This window comes from the organism of the source record quoted next (genome assembly GCF_019968985.1).
Source record: "MAG: Porospora cf. gigantea B chromosome Unknown PgB_NODE_110_length_38334_cov_123.084, whole genome shotgun sequence".
Lineage (NCBI taxonomy): Eukaryota > Apicomplexa > Conoidasida > Eugregarinorida > Porosporidae > Porospora > Porospora cf. gigantea B.
This window is the reverse complement of record NW_027178518.1, coordinates 16,960-38,334: the sequence shown is the minus strand read 5'-3', so window position 1 is coordinate 38,334 and position 21,375 is coordinate 16,960. Positions and strand designations below refer to the sequence as shown.

The 21,375-nt window shown below is 54.4% G+C and overlaps 15 protein-coding genes across 28 annotated transcripts; 9 read left to right on the top strand and 6 right to left on the bottom strand.

Moving 5' to 3' along the window:
• Nucleotides 1–105: 105 nt before the first annotated feature.
• On the top strand, nt 106–444 carry KVP17_004737 (uncharacterized protein; the record flags this gene model as incomplete). The annotated part of the gene is made up of 1 exon (XM_068523193.1): nt 106–444. The coding sequence occupies one exon, from the start codon at nt 106–108 to the stop codon at nt 442–444; it is 339 nt and encodes a 112-aa protein (XP_068379594.1).
• A 123-nt stretch (nt 445–567) lies between these two features.
• KVP17_004729 (uncharacterized protein) lies at nt 568–2,377 on the top strand (the record flags this gene model as incomplete). Of its 3 annotated transcripts, XM_068523177.1 has the most annotated exons (3): nt 568–903; nt 930–1,716; nt 1,746–2,377. In XM_068523177.1, the coding sequence occupies 3 exons, from the start codon at nt 568–570 to the stop codon at nt 2,375–2,377; spliced, it is 1,755 nt and encodes a 584-aa protein (XP_068379578.1). The 3 variants fall into 3 exon arrangements, with proteins under 3 accessions (XP_068379578.1, XP_068379577.1, XP_068379576.1); XM_068523175.1 differs by lacking the exon at nt 568–903 and having other exon boundaries at nt 1,059–1,716; XM_068523176.1 differs by lacking the exon at nt 1,746–2,377 and having other exon boundaries at nt 568–942.
• Nucleotides 2,378–2,400: 23 nt separating this feature from the next.
• On the top strand, nt 2,401–2,754 carry KVP17_004733 (uncharacterized protein; the record flags this gene model as incomplete). Its single annotated transcript, XM_068523187.1, has 1 exon — nt 2,401–2,754. The coding sequence occupies one exon, from the start codon at nt 2,401–2,403 to the stop codon at nt 2,752–2,754; it is 354 nt and encodes a 117-aa protein (XP_068379588.1).
• Nucleotides 2,755–2,813: 59 nt separating this feature from the next.
• Nucleotides 2,814–3,809, bottom strand: KVP17_004734 (uncharacterized protein; the record flags this gene model as incomplete). Of its 2 annotated transcripts, none has more annotated exons than XM_068523189.1 (1): nt 2,814–3,809. In XM_068523189.1, one exon carries the CDS (start codon nt 3,807–3,809, stop codon nt 2,814–2,816), a length of 996 nt encoding a protein of 331 aa, XP_068379590.1. The 2 variants fall into 2 exon arrangements, with proteins under 2 accessions (XP_068379590.1, XP_068379589.1); XM_068523188.1 differs by having other exon boundaries at nt 2,814–3,587.
• A 151-nt stretch (nt 3,810–3,960) lies between these two features.
• On the top strand, nt 3,961–5,315 carry KVP17_004731 (uncharacterized protein; the record flags this gene model as incomplete). Of its 3 annotated transcripts, XM_068523181.1 has the most annotated exons (2): nt 3,961–4,217; nt 4,244–5,315. In XM_068523181.1, the coding sequence occupies 2 exons, from the start codon at nt 3,961–3,963 to the stop codon at nt 5,313–5,315; spliced, it is 1,329 nt and encodes a 442-aa protein (XP_068379582.1). The 3 variants fall into 3 exon arrangements, with proteins under 3 accessions (XP_068379582.1, XP_068379584.1, XP_068379583.1); XM_068523183.1 differs by lacking the exon at nt 4,244–5,315 and having other exon boundaries at nt 3,961–4,221; XM_068523182.1 differs by lacking the exon at nt 3,961–4,217 and having other exon boundaries at nt 4,326–5,315.
• A 57-nt stretch (nt 5,316–5,372) lies between these two features.
• KVP17_004738 (uncharacterized protein) lies at nt 5,373–6,488 on the bottom strand (the record flags this gene model as incomplete). Its single annotated transcript, XM_068523197.1, has 1 exon — nt 5,373–6,488. The coding sequence occupies one exon, from the start codon at nt 6,486–6,488 to the stop codon at nt 5,373–5,375; it is 1,116 nt and encodes a 371-aa protein (XP_068379595.1).
• Nucleotides 6,489–6,513: 25 nt separating this feature from the next.
• On the bottom strand, nt 6,514–8,464 carry KVP17_004732 (uncharacterized protein; the record flags this gene model as incomplete). Of its 3 annotated transcripts, XM_068523185.1 has the most annotated exons (6): nt 6,514–7,436; nt 7,465–7,606; nt 7,635–7,990; nt 8,019–8,090; nt 8,117–8,420; nt 8,447–8,464. In XM_068523185.1, 6 exons carry the CDS (start codon nt 8,462–8,464, stop codon nt 6,514–6,516), a joined length of 1,815 nt encoding a protein of 604 aa, XP_068379586.1. The 3 variants fall into 3 exon arrangements, with proteins under 3 accessions (XP_068379586.1, XP_068379587.1, XP_068379585.1); XM_068523186.1 differs by lacking the exons at nt 7,465–7,606; nt 7,635–7,990; nt 8,019–8,090; nt 8,117–8,420; nt 8,447–8,464 and having other exon boundaries at nt 6,514–7,296; XM_068523184.1 differs by lacking the exons at nt 6,514–7,436; nt 8,117–8,420; nt 8,447–8,464 and having other exon boundaries at nt 7,503–8,021.
• Nucleotides 8,465–8,522: 58 nt separating this feature from the next.
• On the bottom strand, nt 8,523–9,089 carry KVP17_004736 (uncharacterized protein; the record flags this gene model as incomplete). Its single annotated transcript, XM_068523192.1, has 1 exon — nt 8,523–9,089. The coding sequence occupies one exon, from the start codon at nt 9,087–9,089 to the stop codon at nt 8,523–8,525; it is 567 nt and encodes a 188-aa protein (XP_068379593.1).
• Nucleotides 9,090–9,118: 29 nt separating this feature from the next.
• Nucleotides 9,119–9,406, top strand: KVP17_004739 (uncharacterized protein; the record flags this gene model as incomplete). The annotated part of the gene is made up of 1 exon (XM_068523198.1): nt 9,119–9,406. One exon carries the CDS (start codon nt 9,119–9,121, stop codon nt 9,404–9,406), a length of 288 nt encoding a protein of 95 aa, XP_068379596.1.
• Nucleotides 9,407–9,453: 47 nt separating this feature from the next.
• Nucleotides 9,454–12,250, top strand: KVP17_004741 (uncharacterized protein; the record flags this gene model as incomplete). 3 transcript variants are annotated; one of them, XM_068523201.1, is made up of 3 exons in its annotated part: nt 9,454–11,339; nt 11,368–11,583; nt 11,611–12,250. In XM_068523201.1, the coding sequence occupies 3 exons, from the start codon at nt 9,454–9,456 to the stop codon at nt 12,248–12,250; spliced, it is 2,742 nt and encodes a 913-aa protein (XP_068379599.1). The 3 variants fall into 3 exon arrangements, with proteins under 3 accessions (XP_068379599.1, XP_068379600.1, XP_068379598.1); XM_068523200.1 differs by lacking the exon at nt 9,454–11,339 and having other exon boundaries at nt 11,432–11,591; nt 11,622–12,250; XM_068523202.1 differs by lacking the exons at nt 11,368–11,583; nt 11,611–12,250 and having other exon boundaries at nt 9,454–11,343.
• Nucleotides 12,251–12,306: 56 nt separating this feature from the next.
• Nucleotides 12,307–12,762, top strand: KVP17_004727 (uncharacterized protein; the record flags this gene model as incomplete). The annotated part of the gene is made up of 1 exon (XM_068523171.1): nt 12,307–12,762. The coding sequence occupies one exon, from the start codon at nt 12,307–12,309 to the stop codon at nt 12,760–12,762; it is 456 nt and encodes a 151-aa protein (XP_068379574.1).
• Nucleotides 12,763–13,524: 762 nt separating this feature from the next.
• KVP17_004725 (uncharacterized protein) lies at nt 13,525–17,565 on the top strand (the record flags this gene model as incomplete). Of its 2 annotated transcripts, none has more annotated exons than XM_068523168.1 (1): nt 13,525–17,565. In XM_068523168.1, the coding sequence occupies one exon, from the start codon at nt 13,525–13,527 to the stop codon at nt 17,563–17,565; it is 4,041 nt and encodes a 1,346-aa protein (XP_068379571.1). The 2 variants fall into 2 exon arrangements, with proteins under 2 accessions (XP_068379571.1, XP_068379570.1); XM_068523167.1 differs by having other exon boundaries at nt 13,687–17,565.
• A 50-nt stretch (nt 17,566–17,615) lies between these two features.
• KVP17_004730 (uncharacterized protein) lies at nt 17,616–19,665 on the top strand (the record flags this gene model as incomplete). 3 transcript variants are annotated; one of them, XM_068523178.1, is made up of 2 exons in its annotated part: nt 17,616–19,073; nt 19,102–19,665. In XM_068523178.1, the coding sequence occupies 2 exons, from the start codon at nt 17,616–17,618 to the stop codon at nt 19,663–19,665; spliced, it is 2,022 nt and encodes a 673-aa protein (XP_068379579.1). The 3 variants fall into 3 exon arrangements, with proteins under 3 accessions (XP_068379579.1, XP_068379580.1, XP_068379581.1); XM_068523179.1 differs by having other exon boundaries at nt 17,616–19,118; XM_068523180.1 differs by lacking the exon at nt 17,616–19,073 and having other exon boundaries at nt 19,138–19,665.
• A 29-nt stretch (nt 19,666–19,694) lies between these two features.
• On the bottom strand, nt 19,695–20,022 carry KVP17_005348 (uncharacterized protein; the record flags this gene model as incomplete). The annotated part of the gene is made up of 2 exons (XM_068515157.1): nt 19,695–19,833; nt 19,862–20,022. 2 exons carry the CDS (start codon nt 20,020–20,022, stop codon nt 19,695–19,697), a joined length of 300 nt encoding a protein of 99 aa, XP_068379601.1.
• Nucleotides 20,023–20,056: 34 nt separating this feature from the next.
• Nucleotides 20,057–21,363, bottom strand: KVP17_004726 (uncharacterized protein; the record flags this gene model as incomplete). Of its 2 annotated transcripts, XM_068523170.1 has the most annotated exons (3): nt 20,057–20,529; nt 20,558–21,279; nt 21,308–21,363. In XM_068523170.1, 3 exons carry the CDS (start codon nt 21,361–21,363, stop codon nt 20,057–20,059), a joined length of 1,251 nt encoding a protein of 416 aa, XP_068379573.1. The 2 variants fall into 2 exon arrangements, with proteins under 2 accessions (XP_068379573.1, XP_068379572.1); XM_068523169.1 differs by lacking the exon at nt 21,308–21,363 and having other exon boundaries at nt 20,558–21,278.
• Nucleotides 21,364–21,375: the final 12 nt, after the last annotated feature.

Here is a 21,375-nt window from a genome sequence, read left to right as displayed (position 1 = left end):
ACGACAACTACCCCAGAACTAACGATCACGATCGTAACAACAACTACCCCAGAACTAACGATCACGACAGCTATCACCTCTACGACGAAGCAGAGGTCCACAGAAATGACGGTGGTGCCTGAGGGGTCAACGGTGCTTCCCCCTATTTATCCGACTACCCCCACTTCGCCCACGGCAGGCCCTCAAACGTCTGCGACTGATATGGAATCCTCGACAACTGCTGGAGAGCTCCATCCAGACGACGACGACAACGGCTCCTCCGTCATCGGCATCGCTGTCGGATCTGCGGCCGGAGGAACGACACTGGTAGCGGGCGCCGTCACCGCCTACATGAAGGGTCTTTTCACTGGACGCGACAACACCGACGATGACGTGGTCCTTGACAGTCCCGATTATCCTTGTCGCGAGTCAGCACATGAGGTCGTTACCGAAATGTACTCATAGACGCATTATTGATTAGTGTTTTTTGCATTTGTATATTGTGAACGATGAGCGTTGCCCTATCCCGTGGTGGTTGTATAGAAACGTCCGCTTAGGTACTGGTTGATCTGGTTTTAGCGCAATAAAATGCGATGGTGGCTGCTGAGCTGCCTCTTTGTGTGTGACGCCGTTCCCGCAACGGAGGACAGCAGTATTGTCGATGGCCTGGCGCATCAGCAAGAAGCAAGTGGACACCTACTGCACCTAGATTCGGACGACAAGAAGATGTTGCCTGTCAGCCACCTGAAGGACGACACACTCAAAACAGATTTTGATGCGCCCGACGCACCAGAGCTGGACAGTTTCACGAGCGGCGCAAAAGAACAGCTTATCTCCACCGGTCTACTGGTGTTGGTGGCAGTGATAATGCTGTCCTGGTTCGTCGGCATGTGCTGTCGACACCTGCGACTTCAGTTCGTCACCGTGAGTCTGAATGGCCCCTCACACAGATTCCCTTCATAGCTACCCTCTGTGGTTTGCTGATCGGCATCGGTCTCAAGGTGTCATCATCGAACAAAGGACCCGAGGATAAAACGCTGCTCCAGCGGATCCTGGCCCTCAACGAGGACGTGTTCTTCATGACCATACTTCCACCCATCATCTTCGACAGCGGCTTCAGTCTAAAAGGGCAGAAGGCCAAGGAGTTCTTCGATAATTTCGGCACTGTTCTGTGGTTCGCTCTGTTGTCGACCTTCTTGTCCTTCCTTGTCGTGGGGGCCATGATGTACTGCGCCGGCGTGGTGCACCTGCTCGGGGGGGCGTGGTCAGTTCGTGAGGCATTCGCCTTCGGTGCGTTAATATCAGCAACCGACCCTGTCTCCGTGATCAGTCTCTTCAAGAACAACCCAGTTCTTCCTCTGCTTGAAACCCTCGTCAGCGGTGAGTCGCTGATGAACGACGCGCTCTCCATCGTGCTCTACCGGACCATTGCGTACACTGAGGAAGGCGCCACGTTTCTCGGCCTCGTTGTCAGGTTCGTGACCGTGGTGGCATCTTCCGTGCTGATTGGAGTGGTGGTGGGACTGACTTCGACGGCGCTGGCTCGCTACACAGTCTATGCCAGAGATGAGAGAGCAAGTCTGGAGTTTTCGTTGCTGCTGCTCTTTCCCTGGATCTCCTACTTGTTGTCTGACGGCCTGGGAAATTCTGGAATCGTCTCCATTCTCTTCTGTGCCGTCGTGATGGCCCAATATACCGTGCCGCTGCTATCCAGCACCGTTCAGGAATCAGCCAGTGGTAGGCTCACCTGTCCGTCGCTCATCCAGCTGTATCTGCCTCTGCATCTCTCTTCGCTGAGTCAGCTGCCTTCGTTTTCCTAGGTCTAGGCGAGTTCAGTCTGAGGCAGTCGATGCTGTCAGTCCGGCTTGTCGTCTCCACTATTGTGGTCGTGTCATTTGCTAGGGTTGTCTCGGTTTGGGTGACTACTCTGTTGGTTAACAGGCTGGTTCGCGAGCACAACCCCATCACGTCTGAAGTCCAATCCGCTTTGATAATCTCTGGTCTCAGAGGATCGTGTGCATTTGCGTTAGCTATGCATGCCCGCCACGATTTCGGAGGATCAGGAGGCAGCGCCATCGTAAGCGCCACCCTAGTGTATTCAATTTTCACTATCATGATCGTTGGGCCTGCGTCGTATCCTTGCTTTCATGCACTGCGCGTATTCATCTCCCCTGAGGACAGACAGAATCTCTCCCAAGACTCCCACGTTGCTGACGTACAACTTTCTGGCAGACTGAAGCTGGCACTCATGAAAGTCGACGACATTCTGCGGGTCTGGCTGCTGCCTGCGGAGGATACTATTGAACCTGAGCACCATTGCCAGTCAGAATCAGCCATTGGCGCCGCGAGAGGCTCGCTTTTGCCTGTGTATGGGGACGTCACCATAGAACTGCGATGACGTGTTAATTCGGAGTAATAGTGATGAACTTTCTTCCTTTTCTCTGCCTGGCCGCCGCCACCAGCCATGACCACTGCTACCTGTTGAAGCGGCTTAAATCCGACAGCAACAGAGCAATAAGCGCGCTCTGCAACTGCGGTAGAGACGACAGCGACGCAGTATTTGACGCCGTTCGGCAGGTGGTCCCTCGAGGGGCCATCGCTTGCTCAGGCCAGTACCAAGGGAAGCAGTACTCCTTGGCTACGGAGGGCGAGTGCCTTTTGCTCGAGGCGGGATACAATACTATGGGGTCTCCTGTGTGGGTTGAATCACGGGAGGCGCCTGAGCTATGGATGCGTCGGACATGCAACAGTGGAGATGTGGGAGAGAAATCTTGAATACACAGGCATTTTTTGAAGAACGTGAGAAGCAGAAGGACAAGCAGGTTCGCGCAATTCTATGAATGCCATGACACCGCTGTGGGCCTCACACGCTCGTGAATGAGCTTCCGCAAGGGCAGAATGTCTCGCACATACTCGTAATACACTGTACCAGTTTGTAATGGGGGAGCCGCCAGCGCGACGCTGAGGCCGCTGGGTAGTCGGTGCGTAGATACGGCCCCTTTTCGACTGGGGCACTGGAACAGGCCCAGATGCCGTTGGCACTGCAGGTTGTATCCGTTACGCATCACTTTGCCTCGAATTCCATGTCTTCGTTGTGGATTTGTTGGTAATTGGACATCCAGCAGCGATTCAGATTCCTCGTCAACGACCTCCTCCAGCTTGGGCTCAGGCTTAGGCTTAGACTCAGGCTCCTTAGTCCCACCTGAGTATTTCCTCAAGATTTCGACAACGTCCTTGTCAAATAACAATGTGTCCGTGGACTTGGCAGCGCCCTTAGGAGCTCTCGGAGGCGGCTCAACGGGCTCGACAGGCAAAGGAGGCGCCTTCTGCTTTGGTGGCTTACGTTTAGGTTTGGGGGGCCGTTTGGGCAGCCTCGATTTGGACAACCTAGATTTGGACAACCTAGATTTGGATGACTCAGGTTTAGTCGGCGGCGGTTCCTCCAGCTTAGCCTCCACCATAGGCTTTGGACTGTTCCACCGTCCGACTAGCCGCTGGATACGGCTCTCAATTGTCTGGGGCAGCGCGCTGCGCTCAACCTGAGAAGTGGAACGGCTCACCTCTGTGAAGCTGCTGGTGGTGTACTCGCTACTGTCTGAGGTAATCATGCTGCGCCCACGGATCCCACTCGGTCCTCGTTTGAAAGATACACCTGGTGGCGGTCCAAAGCTCTGCTTTCTGGACACGCCAGGCGGAATAGCTGAACTTGTTTTCGAGCTCGACGCTCGAGCAGCCTGTGACTTCAGCAAGGAATCGCTTCTGGGGGGTCGTTTGCGAGGCGGAGTTCTGACGGAACTCTGATTAGTGGAGACACCAGGAGGGAGTAACATGGAATTCGCGAAACAAAATCACAATTCGATGACTAATCATACGAAAGGTGGTCTTTTTACAACGTTCGCGAATTCCTTGAATCATGATTGCTTCCAATGCTGATTCCTCTTTCGATCCTCTTTTCATTTATTGACGTGTGACACGATTTCAATGGCCTCGTCGCTTGGATTCCTGTTCTCACATATCGAACTCACAGGATTTTCGCAGGCGACGGCGCTGTTCATGGCAACCAAGGAGCTGCTGGACAACGCTTTGGATGCCTGCAGAGTGTCAGAAGCCGCTTGCAGCGTGAGAGTGTCACTAGACACGTCTCCGGCCGGAATCTGTCTTTCGGTGGCCGACTCTGGCGTCGGAATAAGTGTGGAGAGCCTTGAGACGCTGACAACGACTTTCGCAACGACCAAGGAGTGAGTGTCTTGGGGAACCAGCACAGAAACCTTCCAGATGTGAATGGCTGCTTCGGAATTGGTTTGAAAACCGTTCTCCTCTGCAGTTTGAGGTGCGGATTTGGGTCTATGACCGTTCGGTGCCGCGTAACCCCATCCGACGTCTGGTTGTTGTGTCTGCAAACAGACACGCAAACGATCCAGATCACGGAGGTCCAAAGAGCGCAATGCACACTGTCGCAATGGCCCTGGAGCACAGAGGTGGCGGTGGTTCTTATGGAATCCGACAGGGGCCGACCGCAGCAGCTGCTCAGCCTCGCGGCGCAGCTCGAACGCTCAGTCAGCATCTCACTGGAGGTGGATGGAGTGCCGGCGCCCTTGTCCACGCCGTGGTCTGGCGTCCTCTGCTCCAGCACCGTGGTGGGCAAAGCCCAAATCAGTGTGCAGGCGCTCCTGCTCCACGACCCCTCAACAGAGGCGCAGGCGGTCGGCATCCTGCGAGTGGCCAGAGGGTCAGTGATGCTACCTGAACACAGGGGATCGTGCGCGCTCTACAAGCACTGCAAACACGTTGTGAAGTCCCTCAGCCCGTTGATTGGCGTGAGGCACGTCGCTGGCGACGCGGATAGCCCGCTGGGACATGATCTCTGTGCATGGTCGCCCGTTTCACTACAGGTTCCCAGTGAGAAGTGGTCTAGTATAGTGATAATCTGCCGAGTCGAAACTGCAGTGGCCTACAACTCTCTCAGCAAGAGTAGTATCGACAATCTAGACAAGCCAAACAAGGAGGCGCTGAGGTGGTGTGTTCGAGCTGCATTTGAGGAGTTAAAGGCGGCATCTCAGGGCGTTCTTCTGTCGGAAGCGGAACTGGAAGCACGTCGAGCCCGCGAAATTTACATACCCTCCATAACTCGTTCGCTGCGAACCCTCCTCACGGGAGCTCTGTCAGGTGAGATGAAGGCCGTGAGCGATCGAGTTGCCACTATGATCAACGACGACTGGGAAGATGGTTTGAACCGTTTTGTTATGGAAAGGCTCAATCCAGGCATTACAAACGATGGGGAAGGTTGTGAAAGCTGCCACGTTAGCGACTGGAACGATAGCGCCAGTGATGGCTAGGATGCGCCTTCGATCACCCATACACCCTGCAGCACCCGAGCACGGACTTCAAGACTGTCAATTACTGACGTGATAGGGCGGTCTGCGTCGTCGCTTTAGTGGGCACTCACCGGTCTCGGTCTTCAAAGACGGGCTTCGGGGATCATGTGACAACGTAGCGCTAACAGTATCCATGAAACCCGCTCGCGATTCGTAAAATTCAAAAGGGCAGCGCCCCCCAAAGCGGTTGGGACGACGGGTCTGAAGTTCGTTGTCGGCAGCAGTTTCGACCTCCTCGAGAGGGCCCTCAAGGTCGTAGCCGAGGACTTTGATCGCCAGTTCACGTCGAGCCGTATCCGTCCACTTCACGGGCATAATGGGGGCCATCGCCGACTCGCTAGCCCATGCAGGGACTTCGCTGGTTACGCGATCCATTGGATGATACGGTTTGATGTCCACAACAGGTGTGCCGTCGACGAGGTCGAGTCCACTCACCACCACCACTCGTCCAATTACTCTTTCGATCCGCACGGGACTGAGGCCGATTTGGGAAGGTCTGTGCGGCGTCCGGCACGCAAGTGCCCCCAATTTCGAAGGCGCCTTCGGAGGCTTGACCAGAGGCTTCGACGTCGGCTCGTCTTGGTGGAACAGGAACAGAATCCACATATGAGAGAATTCGTTGAGCCCGTGGATGTAATCTGCAGTGAGGTCGCTTGCCAGCTCGAAGGCACCAAGAGCACCAGTTACCAGCCCAGGTTGTCGCGGAGCGCCTAGCTTCTCTTTCCACACTGATCGTACAAGGCCAATTACTCGGACTGGTACTGCGTTCAGCGGTACTGATTCCTCAGTTGGCGCGATGAACACGCGGCTACGCTTCTGCACCGTTGCCGGGTCACGAGCCATCAGGTCCAAGTCAGAGGGCAAGTAAAAGTTGATGTCGCCTCTGGCACTCACCCTGACGTCTATCTCGCGTCTCTCACCTTGTGAGGAGCACTCAAGAGTGGGTAAACGAGCTAAAACGGACTTGGCACGGCTTACTGGGTCTCTTTTCGACTCACGAATGACCCCGCAGCTCAGACTGCCATACCTCCTCCACTTAGGCACTTTTAGCGTAGCGTCGACGCCGACAGAGTGCATCACGCCAACGAGATAGGCTGTTACACCTTCCCAGTCACTCTCTTCCACAACACTCATAGAAAGAAGAAATTAGCAAACGAACTCAATACCTGCGACGATTTCCTTGTGGCAGCCCTAGCCCCAAGGGCCGGGATGGCTGCCCTAGCCCCAAGGGCTGGGATGGCTGCCCTAGCCCCAAGGGCCGGGATGGCTGCCCTAGCCCCAAGGGCCGGGGTGGCTGCTTAGACGACGGCACGTACTTATTCTGGTTCGTGAGAATGTCCTTCGTTAGGTGAAACTTTCGATGCATTCCGAAGGGCTGGCTGCTGCTTAGAGTGGGGTTTTGCTTATATCCCTTGCGGTGGATAGCCTTGGTGAGCTGCGCTAACAGAGATGTGTAGGTATGTGTGCCGTGGGGCACAGATGCCAAAGCCGAGACCAGCGACAGCGACAGTGCTCCTCCAGTAGTGGTGATCGGTGTGGCCGGGCCCTTGTAGAAGCGAACCAGCACGTCCGCACTCTTCTCAGTTGCCGAGCATCCACTTATCAGCTGCACATCCGCAGCCGCTCGCTTCGCACTTTTGGATTTCTTCCATTGACCCTCCTCCGCGTTCCAAGTGTACGACAGATCCAGGCCACCTCCACTGTGACAACAGTCCAGTATGACTGTGAGCTTCACACCAGCAGGCAACGGCGCGACAAGCAAACTGTGCAGATGGTCGTCGACGATGACGCCGACACCCTTCTGTTTTCCGTCGAGGGGACAGATAGCTTCATCCTTCCCATCACGTTCATCGCCTGATTTGTCTCGAGTTCGTACGCCGTGCCCGGAGAACGAAAAGAAAAGGCAGTCTCCAGGTTCGGCTCCCTGCACCAACCATCGCATTGCACGTATCATGTTTTGCTTCGTGGGCCAGTTACGACTTCCTGGCTTGTCTGTCATCAGAACCAGGTGTTTCACGTCGTCGTTGAACCCGAAACCGCTGACCAGAAGTCGCTTGAATCGTTCGGCGTCTGCGACGCAGCCTGCATCTGCCAGTACCAGGAGCCTCACCTTTCAGGGGCTCTCCCCACGCCGCCTCACTCGTGTAGTCAATACCTACGCAGAGAGCCTTGCGTCGGCCAGTTGGCCTGACAGGTCCGCCAACCGCAGCCAGGTTCTTGGCGGGTATGCCGCTCTTCATTATCTGGTCCCGCTGGATCATCGAAAGGACTCTGCCTCACCAGATCCTGGAGGTTCACTGCTTTGCTCTTGGTCGGGTCGTCTGGGATACCCACCGTCGACACATCGAACACTCCCAAAACACAACTGTTGAACAGGCCCTTAGCCGCTTTTGACTGCGACATTGATGCCATCTCGCGTTCCAACAAGTGGGCCTGAGCCTCGTCAACGTTCCACAGTGCGTGCTCGAGGCACTTACGGACGTCAGCCAGCGGCGCATGTGGGAATTCGGTGGCGACGGCCATAATCACTTCCCGCTTGCTTTGGTTGCTGGTCATCTTCTGTACCTCAATCCACAGGGCCCGCTCGTCACGAGTTAAGTTTACTTCAGGCTCATCATCGCTGCTGCTTGAGGCGTCTGATGTAGAGTGGGCCTCTTCACTTACCATGCTCCTCCTTGACTTCGTCTTTGGTCTCGCATACCTCGACTCTCAGAAGCAGCTCGCCTTTGCCATGGGCTGTCGACAATGGAACCATACCTCACCGACAGGAAACCATTCCTCAACTCTGCCGGACGCAGGCGTCATTCCGTCGCACTTGAGCACGATCTTACCCATCTTCTGAGACCGCTGGCCCGCCCCATCAAAGTCCCTAACTAGGAAGTGCACCAAGTTTGCCGTCGACAATGGGTTGTATGGAAAGATGCCAGCTGTTTTCCATCTTGGGTTCAACGATTGCCGGGCAACTTTAGTCCGAAAAACCATATCACGTAAGTTAACCTTGACGTAAGGGTCCGAGAGCGCGTTGGAATCCCGCGCGACTAGATTGCGGCCCTCACACACAGTTATCTGTCATACGCGGCTCGCGAGCTCACCCGTAATTCATAAGGCATAGTGGAATTTGAGACTCGAGGTGTCTGATGTGGAATTTGAGACTTTGACTACATAACATTATTTTTGAGTGTGGCCTTGTGCAGCTTGTTTCTCGCGAGCAGTCTTCCACTTGGCGATGGCCGCCAAGTTCGCTTTCTTCACAGAGTCACGCTTCATGCGTCGCTCGTGAGAGGCCTGCTTCTGCACCTTCTTGGCCTTCTTGTCGTTGCGGCGTTTGGCGGCCTGTTTGCGCTTCAATTCATCCTTCTTTTGAAGGAGGTCCACCTTCTCCATGTGCTTCTCCGTCTTCAACATCTCCGCATGAAAGTCGGCTGGTTTCACCCAGGGAACTGATAGCTGGTCCAATCTCGACAGGCCTATAACTGCACTTCGGTGTCCCATTTGCTTGTAAAAACCTTCACGTTGGAATTTGTCCAACCAAGCATCCTCAGTCCCAACTCTTTCAGGGCAGGTCACGGAAAGGAACTCAATCCAAGGAACGCGGCTCAAACTTCCGAAGGGCTTCAGCTGAATCAGCGACAGCATCCGCTCCAGCTCCTCCTTGTTGTTGACATCCTCCTCCTGCACCAGACCAGAGAACTGCGGATCCAGAGGATCGATTTCGGTAAGCAATGTAGCGGCCATAGACGAAGAATTGCGAAATTAGGGGGGGAATGGCCCGAAAGAAATCGGTCAGCCTGAAACAACCCGCGAGGAGCGAGCGCAACTCATTCAGTCAGTTCCTGCAGAAGCAACCCAAGGCAGTGGTGCTGACGCGGGTCTCCCGGCGGAAGAAGAATCCACGCGATTCAGTACAGGAGACGCAACGGAAACGTACATTGCTCTCTGAGCTTCGAAGTTCTGTCAAAAGCAACACCTTTACTGACCGTCGCTTACCTGACGACCACGACAGAGTCAGACTGTTGGAACGGCGGAATAAAAGGCAGAAGAAAAACGAGTGAGGTGACGGGCAATTCGTTACGGTAGCTTTTCACTGGGGGAAGAGGATATGACGCTGACCATCGGTGGTGTGCCGGTGGACACGCTGGCAAACGAGGATCTGGCCGAATTGGAGTCGGGCCCCGAGGACGACGGTGCCATGGAGGCCGAGACTACTCATGACCTCCAGTTCACGAAGAAATCACGTCACGAAATCTTCAAGGAAATCATATCTAAGACTCGACAGCACCGGCTCCAACATGAAAAGGAGAGGGAGGAGCAGCGCTCCCTGAGAAACGAGCTGGACGAGGACTTTGGGGAGTTCTCCAGGTTCCTAAAGGTGCACCCCACAGGGGTTCACAAAACGAAGGAGGCAGAGATGGATCGGTACAACTACAATACTTTGGCTCGAACAGTAGGACTTGAGAGAACTGTCGTGGCGAGTGATAGACTGAGAACTGCTGAGGAGTTGGAGGAGAAAGAGCAAGAGCGGGTAGAAATTCTCGAGCTGGCTCGGCAAGATCTTATGGAGGGCAGTGACACCGACTCGGCGGACGAGGAGGTGAACGACGACATTGACGCTGCGACAGACGACGAGTCCGAAGAATCAGATGACCCTGCCGATAACCCCGATCTCAACACAGATGGTGAGATGGAACCGGCCCATCCGGAGGATCCCCCACAAGATGAGAGCGAGAATTCCGGCAGCGAAGCCGCATGCGAAGACCCCACCCCCCACCCTTCACCCTGCGACGCAGATGTGGGCAGTCCCCTCAGCTTGACCTTGCTGGATGTCCCAGACTCCGCGACCAAAGGTCGGCAGCTGGTATACCTTTATCTCCAGTGCATGCGGCATAACATTGCGTCCACGGAGCGGGTGGAGGAAGCCTTGTTCCTCCTATTACCTCGATGGCACGATGTAGTGGGTTCGGAGGTGTTCCACCTGTTGTGTTTAGCTGCCAAGGACATTGGCAGCCTCGATGCTAAAATCGACATGACTGATGGTTTCTGGGTGCCTACAAAGGATTTCGCTCCTCTCTGGCCTCTTCACGACGACGACCTCGTAGCCCTGTGCAGATTGTGTCTCCTCATTTTCCCCAAAGGGTCCGCCAGCCACAACGCCGCTTGCTCTTTGCTGGAGTACGCAGTGGCAGACCTTTCAGGCATGCGGCAGATGGCGAGCACTGCCTCATTACCACCTCCATTGGACGCTGCACATATCCCAGTTGCAGAACGACTAATGTTTACCCTGTATGAGTATTGTGCTCAGGGCCCGCTCTACTGTCCGGGCCTGCCAGTGCTGCTGTGTGCTGCCATCCAGACATCCCCCTCAGCTCGCTACGTTGACCTGCTGCTGAGTTTTCTGGAACTCTTTTGGGGTTCGTCCGAACCACCGAGGACCTTCACTCCCTCGAAGGCAACAGTGAATGTGAAACAGTTCCTAGTGGACCGGACACTGGAGAGACAGGCGATCTTCGAGTCTCTAGGCGGCCTCTTGACCGAGCTCTGCGCCTGTACAGCTAGCGCCTGTCTGGAGCCCATTCGAGCGTGGCTGAAGGTCGAGGGTGCTAACCCGGTCTCCTTCCTGTCGTTGCATCAGAAGGCGCCTGCAGGAGTGAAGCTGCTCCAGCCCAGCTTCCTGATGGTGACATCTAAACACGCTGCATGGGCGGCAAAGGGTACCCTACGCACAAGCAAGGACAACATGACCAAAACAGTCACTCGTGAGCGCCGTGCTGCGAGTCGGCAGCTCCGAAAGGACCGGGCGTTCCTGTCCGAAGTAAAGGCACTGGACCGGGCGTCACACGACCGAAAACAGGCCGAGAACCACAAACATTTCGCAAGGTACATGCATGAGGACCAGGAGTTCGTGGCCCAGTCGAAGACGGAGTCGGGTGGCGTGATCAAGCAGTACCACAAAGCTGGCAAGAAGAAGGATCGCCGAGCAGGGAACTCGTAGTTCATGCAAAAAACTCATTTACAGTGGTACTCCCATGCACGTCGAATCAATTGTCTCCTCGTCCGATCCACGTGTCGTCTTCTACAGCATGAAGGGGTGTCGAGACCACTACGAGTTTTCGCAGCAGAACAAACGAATGTTGGATTCTGGACAGAACTTCGTCGCTGCTATGTCGTTCAACGTTGTTAAGCGAGCCTTCCTCGGCCAGTATCAGGCCGTTTCTGTTCTGACAATAGACGAGTGGGCACGTGGGATTTAGCAACACAGTCACCTTGAAGATCTGGGTGCCTGGAACGTTGGGGACATTCCGGTTTACGTTGTCTCGCGAGAACTCTTTGAAGAGATTCTCGGTGCCAAGTGCAACAAGGATCAGGCCATTGGGGCTCTCTTCGACGTACCACCGAGACCTCTCGAGAGCTACGAGTGCCCTGTCCTGGTGTTGGACGATGTGCGATCTGCGGATAACGTCGGAGTCATATGCCGGACGGCATTTTCCTTCGGTGTTCCAACTGTACTGATGACAACCACCAGTTTCAGCGCCGTGAATATGCGCAGCGCACGAACAAGTATGGGTGGACTGTTCCACTTGGATGTCCGAGTGACTCACGACCTGGTCGCCACCATCGAGCAGCTAAGGCAACAGAAAACAGTAGTTCTCGCCACCAGCCCCACCGCCTCCATGCTTGCGAGGCGGTCCTTGCTCGCCCCAACAGACAAGTGGGCTCTGGTGGTGGGCAACGAGGACTCAGGCAGCTCGGCTGCGGTACTGGCAGCCGCTTCACATTCCGTTCGTCTGCCGCAGCTCCGAGGCGATTCACTTTCGGTCGCTCAGGCAGCCCTGCTCGGACTTTATGAGTTTCACTATCACTGCTTGACGGAGGCTTCGCTCCCCTCGAGAGGGGAATAACGCCCCACAACTGCATGACTGGAGTAACCTGGGATTTAATCCACCAACAAATTAAAATGTCAATGGAACAGACTTTCTTGATGGTTAAGCCTGACGGCGTGCAAAGAAGCCTGGTTGGAACTATTATTTCCAAGTTTGAGAAGAAGGGTTTCAAGCTCGTGGCGATGCGTATGCTCGTGCCGACCCAGGAGCTGCTGGAGCGCCACTACGAGGAGCACCTCGGCAAGCCATTCTTGCCGGTGCTGGTGCAATGGATGATTAGCGGACCTGTTGTGGCCATGGCGTGGGAGGGAAAGGATGCGGTGATGCAAGCCCGTAAGATTATTGGCGCTACCCGCCCTAGAGAGGCTGAGGGGTGGACCATCAGAGGCGAGTACGGGGTGGATATGAGGTACAACCTGGTGCACGGATCTGACAGCGTCGACTCTGCTAAACGTGAGCTTAGCATTTGGTTTCAGCCTGATGAGGTGCTTGATTACGGGCTCAAAGCTCATGCATATATTCTGGAGTGAGCTCTAGAGAATTCCTCTATCGTGGAACAAATTATAGTTTATTACAATCATCGCGACTTCACGAAATGAGCGGGAGAGTCTTGGGAGGGTCTTCAGCAGGCCGATTGTGAATAGCAACGCGCTGATATCTTTCACTGCATTCCAATCCACTAAATATGAAGCAGAACACCACCATTGAAGAGGGACACCACCATTGAAGAGGGACACCACCATTGGAGAGGGACACTTGTACTCAACAGCCAGAAGTGAAATCCTTAGACTTGTTGAAGACGAACAGATGCAATCCAATGGTCAAGAACGAAATTCAAGGGATCGGAGATGATTAGGGGGGAGTACATGCGCAGCACGAAACTTAAAGAGGTTCCTGCGGATTAATTTGACTTAATGGGACGTGGTGTATGGCCAAACTTTGTTCGTAGATTGATCTGTCTGGTTTATTCCGTTAACGAACGAGATCTCGACTTTTAATTACAGTGCGGTGGATTGCACCGTACTACTGGTTTTAAAAGGACACTCTGTGTGAAACATCAGAGAGGTTCAATGTTAATTTAGGTCTGTTATGCCCTTCGGTGACTTGGGCCTCACGCGTACAATGCTCTGTCTTGGAATTCTCAGCCGTGCACACTTACCCTGTAAAGGGTTTCTGGTCCACTTGTGGACTTACTCTCGATTTGAAAGCTGCCTTGCTGCAGCCTCAAAGTGTCGATAGTCGCTGCTCATGAGTGTGCGTCGTCGACCGTGGGTCGATATTAGGCATTTTCTATGGATTCGAGTGACCTTCCACCAGAAAGCATCGATAGCATTATAGCCAGAACTGAGCCTTCGTCGTCGTCCTTGTCGTCGCCCTCCCCTTCGTCATCGTCCTCAGTCGACAAAGATGTATCGTTCTTTGGCGCTGGCAGCGCTGCTTTCCAGGAAAGAGCCATGAACGAGTCCGATCCTCCCAACCCCGAGGACGAAGCGAACTGGTTCCGGCGGTTCTTCTTTCTCTGGATGAGTCCGTTAGTCTCCGCAGGTCACAAGCGCCCTTTGGTGTATGAGGATATCATGCCTCTAAGACAACGAGACCGACCGGAGCCTCTAATAAAGCGATTCGATGAATTATGGTCGAAGGAATGTGAGAAGCCGATTGCAAACCGACGGCTTTGGAAGGTTTGTTGGCGCTTCGCTATGCCTCTGATGGGGTATGCTGCCATCCCAAAGTTTTTCTACGACCTTGCGCAGTACGTGGGCCCCGTTGTCCTCAACTTGATTATCCGTTTCCTCCAGAGTTACGAGGACAACAAGCTCGACCCCACCGTAAAGACTCAGAGCGTGTGGGTGGGCCTTGGCTACGTGCTGCTGCTTATGTGCACGTCCACCCTGCAGGTGATTCTGCTGCACCAGTATTTCCATTGGCAAATGCGAAGTGGCGTCCGCCTTCGTTCCGCAGTCATCCAAGCTGTCTACAGGAAAGCACTTCGAATCGCGCCTGGCACGGCTGGGAAGTTTATGCCTGATGGCACGATTCAGGAAGGGGCTGCAAAATCCACCGGTCAGATTGTGAATCTCGTGCAAGTCGATGCCCAGCGATGCCAGGACGTCACCACCTACGTCCACGTTATCTGGTCGGCAACCTTACAGATCATCGTCTGTTGCGTGTTGCTGGGGCTGCTGTTGGGGTGGTCCGCTGTGGCGGCTCTCATCACTATGATGCTGTTCGTTCCACTTTCCGGTTACATTGTGAAGCTAGCCCGAAAGAAACAAATGCTCGTGATGGGTCGTAAAGATGCTCGCATTGCGCTGACCACCGAGTACATGGAATCCATCAAGGTGCTGAAGCTCTACGCTTGGGAGGACGCAGCTGCAGCTTCCATCAAGAAGACTCGCCAGGAGGAACTGCACGAGATGAAGGGCTACAAATCGTACATCGCCTTCTCTAGGGTACAGTGGCAAGTGGCTCCCATTTTTGTCACAGTCATAACCTTCGGAACTTACATCCTTACGGGTCATCTGCTTGATGCTGCAACGGCCTACACATCCTTGTCGCTCTTTAGCATTCTGCAGTTCCCAGTTACTATGCTGCCTATGGTCATTACGGCTCTGATGGAGTTGAGAGTAGCGTTAGGTCGCATTCAAGAGTACCTTCTTACCCCAGAGGTGCAGGAACTTCCTCCCTTGAAGAGGCGTGCGCTAGGCCAGACATGCCTGGATCTGTGCAATGCCCGTATCAAGTGGATGGACGGGGCTACCGTCATTGAAAACGCTCAAATGCACCTCAAGGTTGGTGAAGCCGTAGCTGTTATCGGGCGCACCGGCGCTGGCAAATCTGGACTCATCAAGGGACTGCTAGGAGATGCACGTGTGGCTCCTTGCGAAGGCAAATCTGACGCCGACATGCGATTCGATGTCAGCGGCAGCATCGCATACGTGCCCCAGGAGCCCTGGATTCTCAACGCTACAGTCCGAGACAACATCACCTTCGGCAAGCCATTCGTCAAGGATCACTACACACGCACCCTCTATGTGTGCGGTCTCAAGGCCGACATCAAAGTGCTCCCCGCAGGAGATCTCACGGAGATGGGAGAAAAGGGAGTCAACCTCTCAGGCGGCCAAAAGCAAAGGATCGCCCTGGCCCGCGCGGTATACCAAGACGCCGACTTGTACCTCCTGGACGATGTGTTGAGCGCTGTGGACGGGCATGTCGCGCAGCATATACTTAGCAAGTGTCTGCTTGGGCAGCTCAAGGACAAGGGTCGCCTTCTGGTTACCCACAAAGTAGAGGCGCTGCACTTGTTCCAAAAGATCATCTTTGTGGCTGACGGCGAGATCATCTACTATGGCGACTACAACGGCTTGAAGGGACTTCCAATCTACCAAGACTATGCAGTTGAGGCGCAGAAGACCGAAGAAGAAGAGCTGGAACAGCTCAAGAAGACCAGAACGGCTTCCGTTCTCTCGTCGGTCCCCGAACCCGTGCCTGACCAGTCCATCATGTCCACCACCTCAGCGTGGAGCCTCCCCGAAAATACCAAGGATGTTATGATTCAGGACGAAGATATGAACGTCGGAGCAGTCAGTATTCGGATATATCTAACGTATCTGAAAGCGTGTGGCCGAGTCCTCACGACTCTCTTCCTCCTTTTCTACAGCGCCAACATCACGTTCCAAACTTTGTCTCGCTGGTGGTTGGGATTCTGGGCAGACAGAAGCCAGCCCCCGTTGCCGGACGGCGTGGAAGTTATGACCAGCTCCATGGGGTTCTGGATTTACTTCATGTTCAGCGTGTTGAATATGCTGTCCTTGACGTCGCAAGCAGTCGTTCAGCTGTTCTGGAACCTCAGCGCGTCAAGAAAGATGCATGACAGGTGCGTGGACCGCATACTAAGCGCACCAATGTACTTTTTCGACACCACTCCCATTGGACGTATCGTTAACCGGCTTGGGAAAGACATGTACAATATCGATGAGCTGATCCCTATGACCTTCAGTTCCTACATCAACACAGGTCTGAGCGTGTTCGCAAGTTTCGTCACCATTGCGGTCGCCACGCCTTGGTTCCTTCTCGCCAGCGTTCCTCTGGTGATCGTATTCATTTTGCTGCAGCGGTACTACATCCCTACGTCCCGACAGGTGCAGCGTATCGACTCTGTGTACAAGTCACCCATATTCAGTCAACTGTCGGAAACTGTCAACGGCGTGTCCTCTATCCGAGCCTACAGGGCGTCAGAACGCTTTCAGAACACGAATCAACTGAAGGTGGCTATGTCGCTTCGGATAAACTACAACCTCTTTTCGAGTAATCGCTGGTTAGCAACTCGGCTGGAGACGCTCGGAATGGGAATCGTCGTCTCCTCCGCCTTGTTTGCGGTAGTGGCTCGAAACTCGCTCTCCCCTGCCTTGGGTGGATTGGCCATTTCTCAAGCGCTCACCGTGACAAACACATTGGGGTGGATGGTCCGACAAGCCGCGGATCTGGAAAGTCACATCGTCGCTGTGGAGCGTGTAGAGGAATACACCAACGCCATTCCACAGGAGGCGCCGGCGGAGAACCCGGACTGCAAGCTTGACGACGCCTGGCCCCAGAGTGGAAAGATTGAGTTCCGCGACGTCTGCATGCGCTACAGGCCTGGACTACCTCTGGTGCTGAAAGGACTCAACGTTACCATCGAGGCGGGCGAGAAAGTGGGTATTGTCGGACGCACGGGAGCTGGAAAGTCTTCTCTGTTGCTATGCACACTGCGCCTGGTCGAGCTGAGTGACGGAGACATCATCGTCGATGGCGTCAACATCGCAGAGCTGGGTCTTCGAGACCTTCGAAGCCGGTTCTCCATCATTCCACAGGAACCGGTGCTTTTCACTGGAACGCTACGGACTAATATCGACCCCTTCAGCACTAGAGAGGACCACGAGCTTTGGGAAGCTCTGGAGAGAGCCCATCTGAAGAAGTACGTCGCGGAGGAATTTGTGGGAGGCCTGGACGGTATTGTCGAGTCCGAAGGCAGCAATCTTTCTATGGGACAGCGGCAGCTCGTCTGCTTGGCCCGCGCCCTTCTGCGACGGTCGCAGATTCTTCTGCTTGACGAGGCTACCAGCGCGGTGGATCCCTTGACAGATAGCCTAATCCAGGAGACCATTCGGAAAGATTTCGCAAACTGTACGATCATGTCCATTGCTCACCGTCTGAATACCATTATGGATTACGACAAGGTCCTCGTGTTAGGAGACGGCAACGTGCTGGAGTGCGGCAGCCCCAAGGCGTTGAACGCGGACCGATCCTCGATTTTTCACGACATGGTAAAGCAGCAAGAGAAGAAAATGTGACCTCTGACGTAAACCATTTCATTCGCCGTTCTTTTGCGCAATTAGGCAGAATGCTCCGTGGGTTCATTGAAGGGCTGCTGAGCTCTAAATTCGCCTCCTCGAGTAAGGCAGTATTCCTAGGACCGTTCGGCCGTTGGTCGATGGAACCTGTGTCAGATGTGCAGGGCAACCAAGCCACCGTGATGAAAGTCGAGAAGAACAAGGTCAAGGCAGAGATGGGCTCCGACGACTTTCGGTTGTTTGCGCTGTTGCGGTCTGAAGTGGTGACTTTGAGCAAATTGAAGCACCCGCGGCTGCTAGCGGTGAAGCACGCGATGCACGATGATGGAAAACAGCTGCTATTCGCCACCGAGCCTCTGACATGCACACTGCAGATCTTCCTCGAGGAAAGGGGAGGATTAGCGTCAGTGGAGGCTCGAGAGGGGCTCCTCGGTATCGTGGAGGCGCTACAGTTTCTGCACTCGTCTGCAGGTCTAGTTCATTGCAATTTGACCTCTACTGCTATATTCATTCGACCGGATAACTCCTGGGTCTTGGGAGGATTAGCCCACACCGGAGAAAAGAACAGCTGCCTGTCGTACGTGCCCTGCCTACCACGGGCGCTGTTCAGTCTCAACCCTCCCACCAGCATTCTTCCTCCCGAGTGCTACTCAGGCAGGGATATCACCCGGGAGCACGCAATGGACTGCTATGCGCTCGGAATCCTGATCTTCGAACTGCTCAACTGTCGTGTCATCGAAGGAACAATCTCTAGTCCGCCATCAGCTGACCCAACACTCTTGGACTTAGCAAAACGGTTAACCTGTGAAAATCAGTTCGCCCGCATGAAAGACTTGTCTGACGTGGCGAACTGGCTCAAGATGCCCGAGATAGACACGTTGCACGAACTGGAGAACAGCAAAATGCTACAGTCGCACGAGATCCGAGCGCTGATGACCAAGCTTCTGGGCTACCTTCCACCTCAGTCCCATTCTATGAACCACGACGCATTTCTCAGAACTCGGGTCATTCCTCCGCTGCTGGAATGCATGGCCAGCGTCACCCCTTCGATTCTGGACGCCGTACTTGAACCGCTGGACGCCATCCTAGACCATATTCAGATCCCCCAAGAGTACTTCCAGACGACATTGTGGCCTCGGCTCGTTCCGCTGTTCACGGCTTCTCGTATAGACGCACCTGCCATAAAGATACTTGTGCAGAAGGTCCCGTTCTTCGTCAAATTCCTCAACGAAAAGGAGAAACACGAGCACATACAGAGCTTTGTGTTCAAGTGCTTGAACGTGCCTGAGGAAGCAGTGCTGGTGGCCACGTTGCACAATATACCACCGGCCTTTCACCATTTGGATGAGGACTTCTTGCAGGGGTGCATTCTGCCCACGGCCCTCAACGTGATAGGCTCGCACTCGTCTACCGCTGCGAAGACTGAGGCTGTCCACTGCCTGGCTACACTATGCCAAGTCTTCAGCAAGCAAACCCTCTGCCAAAAAGTTCTGCCAGCGCTAACCAAGGTGGGGGCTCTCAAACCTTCCAACGCAGTTTGCTTCTGTCCCTGAGCAGTCAGTTGACGTTCTTATGGCGATCGCTACAGCCACCCACAGCATCACGTTGGCTCCGCAGGAGTCGGCAGCGTATATCGTGCCCATCCTCAGCACGATATGCAGCCATGAGATCCTCTCCAACGCCCAGTTCAAGCAGGTTTGGTCTTCCATGATTACCGCGGGGAGGAAGGTCGAGAAGTGGAAGCTTGGTGGGACTGACCTGATTGGCCGCGGATGCATAGATAACGACACCGGCAGGAAAGACAGCATCACGGACCTGCGCCTTCAGCCCCTCAAAGAGACTGTTGAGAATCCGAAGGCCCTAACGTACTTCGCACCTTTAAAAGACAATGAAGCAGCGCTGGAGGCGAACCTGACTCCTGTCGCAGATAACGGAATCCTCAGCCTCAGCCGCATGTTCAGCTCACAGACGCCCCCTGATGTGTTCAAGAACGAAAGTCGAGGGATGATGGCTTTTGACGATATAATGCGACTGCCGGCCTGCGTTGACCGTTCCAAAGCAGCCACGCCGAGCAAGGATCCATTTGCGGATCTTTTTTGACGTTTCACAGTTATGGGCATGACGTCAACCTACAAGTCGAATCCAGGGACGTGCCTGGATAATGACTCGCGCAGCCCTTCCTCGTCCAGGTTGCCCTCTTTGTAGCAGACTCCGGACTTTAGAGCCTTCTCAAATATGATCTGCGCCACCATCGATGCCAGTTTTACACTGCGTCAGCGGATATCGCACGCCTCACCAGTTGCGGTCCCGTGTCGCCAACCCTTCTGAGGTCAGCAGCTCCCACACGACCTCGTCAGGTACGGCGCCAGTGTGCTGCTGCACGGCCGCTACAATGTTCACCAGCTCCTGGGCGTCTTCAACGCTGCGACAGAATCCCGACAGCACGGGGTCGTTCATTTGCCGATTTTCCAGCGTCCCCAGTGTGACAGAGTCACTCGTACACTGGAGTTTTCACAAGCGCATCATCATCTCTAAGTAGAGTCTTCACCCGAGGTACAGGTTCCAGCAGGTTCTGCAGGGCCATTCGGTCCAGCCGCTCAGGTTGTGGTAGACCTCCAAGCGTGAGTCTCATGATGTGACACTCACTTAGAATCCTGTAGATTTTCATGCGTTGCCGAAGTTGCCATCGACTTCGCTTTTGGAGGTGCTCCTTAGCTTTCAGCCCTCGTAGTACGATTTCGGCTTGCACTTTGTTAATATCCGCCTTCAGATTTCTTGTCCAGTCAACGTTCTCTTGCTCGACCTGCTGTTCCGAATTGTCAACTTGCTTTGTCTCCGCCTCAGATCTTAGCTTTCTCAGTGCGTCAACGGTCTCCCAGTCCTTCTCGTCCAAACCCAGCTCCGAAATACTCGTAGGTATGCTTTTTTCAACGGTCAACCTCCACAACACCAGGAACTTCCTCACTGATGTCTGGAGCAACTCCATACTTACACGTTCTGATCAGTGCTATCTGCGCCTCAGGTTGAACATTCCGTGAGACATGTCGGTCAAGCTCCGCGTTGACCGCCTGTAAGGCCCTGTGGAAGGCGGCAAGCTTCTTATCCTTCGCGGCGACCGACTGCTCGTCCGGCTCCTGCAAACGTTCCTCCACGGACGTCATCAGACGGCTCACGTAGGGCATCCAACACTCCTGGCTAAGCCTCCCCTCCTCTCTGGGTAAGACGAAGTCGTCGCCAGGCAGCTGATGAAGCACTGGGTTAGCGCCCGCCACAGGTAGAGGGGGCGGCTGTTCGCTCTCCAACGATGGTTTGTCGCGAGCTACTCTCGTGTGACTCAATTTGGACCTCTTCCGAGCTGGGACCTCCGGTGACAACTGTCGAGCGGGAATGGCCACCTCTGGTGACTTCTTTCTGGTCGTTGACATATCAGCTGTCTCCTCGGCCTCGAAGAAGACGCAATTCACATTGCCATCCTCCAAGACCTGAAAACTCTTCACATTACACTTCTTCAGCAGCTCAGCAATATCCCTCTCCCGATAGTTGGTATTGTCTTGGACTTCTCCTGTGATGCTCTGCTGGCTGAACTCCACCCAGGAGTTGAAGGAGCCTGCCTCGCTTACTCGTTTGGCCAACTGCTGAGTCACACGCCACTCAGGTTGCAACGCCACAGTACTAGAACGCACACGGATATTCAAAGGCGACTGAGGTACCATACTGCATGGCTGAGGCGAGTTTTACTCACTCCGTCTTACTCTCCGTCTTACTCTTCTTAGAGTTGGACCTTGCTTTACGTCCCATAGTCCGAAATTA